The sequence below is a fragment of the Melozone crissalis genome, unplaced genomic scaffold (genome assembly GCF_028551555.1).
Source record: "Melozone crissalis strain CALT ecotype California unplaced genomic scaffold, PUWL_Pcris_2 ptg000075l_1, whole genome shotgun sequence".
Taxonomy (NCBI): domain Eukaryota; kingdom Metazoa; phylum Chordata; class Aves; order Passeriformes; family Passerellidae; genus Melozone; species Melozone crissalis.
Window position 1 is genome coordinate 2425001 of NW_026535852.1, and position 1981 is coordinate 2426981.

The window sequence follows — 1981 nt, forward strand, 5'->3', positions numbered from 1 at the left end:
AAAAAAGAAAAAATAAAAATCAGAAGGCAATAATACAAAGCAGCACTGCCAGAGTGGAAACATGCCCTGACACGCTGTGGGTCAGAGTGGTGGCACAGTCCCATTAAATTATTATAATTTTGAAATTAAGGGGCTCTCAGGCAAAGATATGGGAATGGGAATAACAGTTCTTTACTAGGAAAAATATTAAAAAGTAAATATAAAAACAAAACTGCAGTAACACAAAACAACACTGCCAGAGTCAGAGCATGCCCTGCCCCCTGTGTGTCAGGGCGGTGTCCCAGCCCCATCCCATGGGGGCTCAGCCCTCCTGCAGTGCCAGCTGTGGCTCTGCTGCAGCAGGGATCCTGCACAAGGGGGGAGTTTTCCTCTGCAGCTCCAGGGCTGCTGCAGATGGGCCTGGGCTCCCTCTGGCAATGCAGGGCAGCAGAAAGCTGCTCCTCTGGCAATGCAGGGGGCAAAGGCTGCTGTGCTGTGCCAGGCCCAGATTGGATCCAGGGAGGAATGCTTGGCTCCTCCCCTGGGCGGAGCCTGGGCTGAGCCTTTATTCAGCCACGCCCAGGAGGAAAGGGCGTCAGTTTACGCTCCCTAAACCTGCTGTGTGAGCTCCACCTCGTGTGATGTCAAACCTCATTCTGTCCTTCTTACAGACAGAAAAATAAATAAATTAAAGTCTTGGGGAAGCCGTGGGTCCTGCTTACAGCCCTTGTTCCTTCTCTGTTGCTGCAGGGATGACGTGCCAGGCCCGCAGCTCCTACATCACCAGTGAGATCCTCTGGGGCTATCGCTTCACGCCCGTGCTCACGCTGGAGGACGGGTTTTACGAGGTTGACTACAACAGTTTTCACGAAACCTACGAGACCAACACCCCCGTTTACAGTGCCAAAGAGCTGGCAGAGATGGCCAGCCGAGCAGAACTACCCCTGACCTGGTCTGTTTCCAGCAAGCTGGACCAACATGCCGAGCTGGAAACGGAGGAGGAGGAGAAAAACCAAGAAGACCAAAATGAAAGAAACGGAGACGTGGCCAACTTGGAGAATGAGTCCAAAGTGTAGGACCAGGGGAGAAATAAAGGCCACCTCCTTTATCTCCTCCCTCTCTGCTCCCTGTTCCTTTCTGCAACACGCCTTTTTTTTTTCTCTTCCTGTTATTGATAACTCACGGAAAATAAACATTTTAGATGAGAAATCCCAAGTTCAACCCCATACTAATCCAAGGCGTGGGTTAAAGCTGCAGCACCCACCAGGGCTGGTGGAATCTCCCCCTGGCAGTGACTGGTGGCCCCTCTCCAGTGCAGACCTCCAGGTTTTTCCACATCAACCACACAAAAACCAATCCCTGAATGCAGAGGAAATGGATGCAAGGGGTTTTAAAGGAGAGACTAATTCATGCCCATCAAAGCAATGGGCCTTGACTGAGTTTTTATGTATTTCAGGACACTTTCACAGACTGGGTGACAGTGGAATGGGCCTTGCAGCTTTAAGAGGAAGGTGAGCAGAGGGACCTGCAATCCCCCACGACCCTGTACATATGCCTTATGTAACTATTTCTCTCTACATTTAGTAATAAACGCCGCATGTACAAAAGTACTGTAGTAAAGAACTTCTAAATAATGTACACAGCTGTGTAATTAATGTAGGTTTAGAAACAGAGCTCTAGAAATATTGGGATGCAAAAACCAACTACCCGTCGAGTAGGCATTTCTCTTCAAATATTTGCAGTGTAAAATTGATTTTAATTTATTTTTCTTTCCCCTCCCCTCTATGACTCTTCGAGTGGGTAACATTTTCTTCAGTGTACCAGACTGGCAGCTATTTAGAGTACCTCACTGTTGGCCAAACAGATTGTTTCACTCACTCTAAAAAGCCATAAGTCTGGGAGAGGGCAGGGTAGAGAATTGTCCTCCTGACATACTGTGAAAATGTTTACAAATAAGGCAAAACCCTTCCTGGTTACTCTTTTTTGGGGGCACTTCAACTGA

The 1981-nt window shown here is 48.2% G+C and overlaps 1 protein-coding gene across 2 annotated transcripts in view; it reads left to right on the forward strand.

The window, feature by feature from the left end:
* The window catches only part of KCNJ6 (potassium inwardly rectifying channel subfamily J member 6), a 168671-nt gene extending 167054 nt beyond the window's left edge, over positions 1–1617 (forward strand). For both annotated transcript variants that reach the window (XM_054290022.1, XM_054290021.1), the window contains one exon: positions 730–1617. In XM_054290022.1, coding sequence (XP_054145997.1) covers positions 730–1055 — 326 coding nt within the window. In that variant the 3' untranslated portion in view covers positions 1056–1617. The remainder of the gene's footprint in view (positions 1–729) is intronic.
* The last annotated feature ends 364 nt before the right edge of the window (positions 1618–1981 follow it).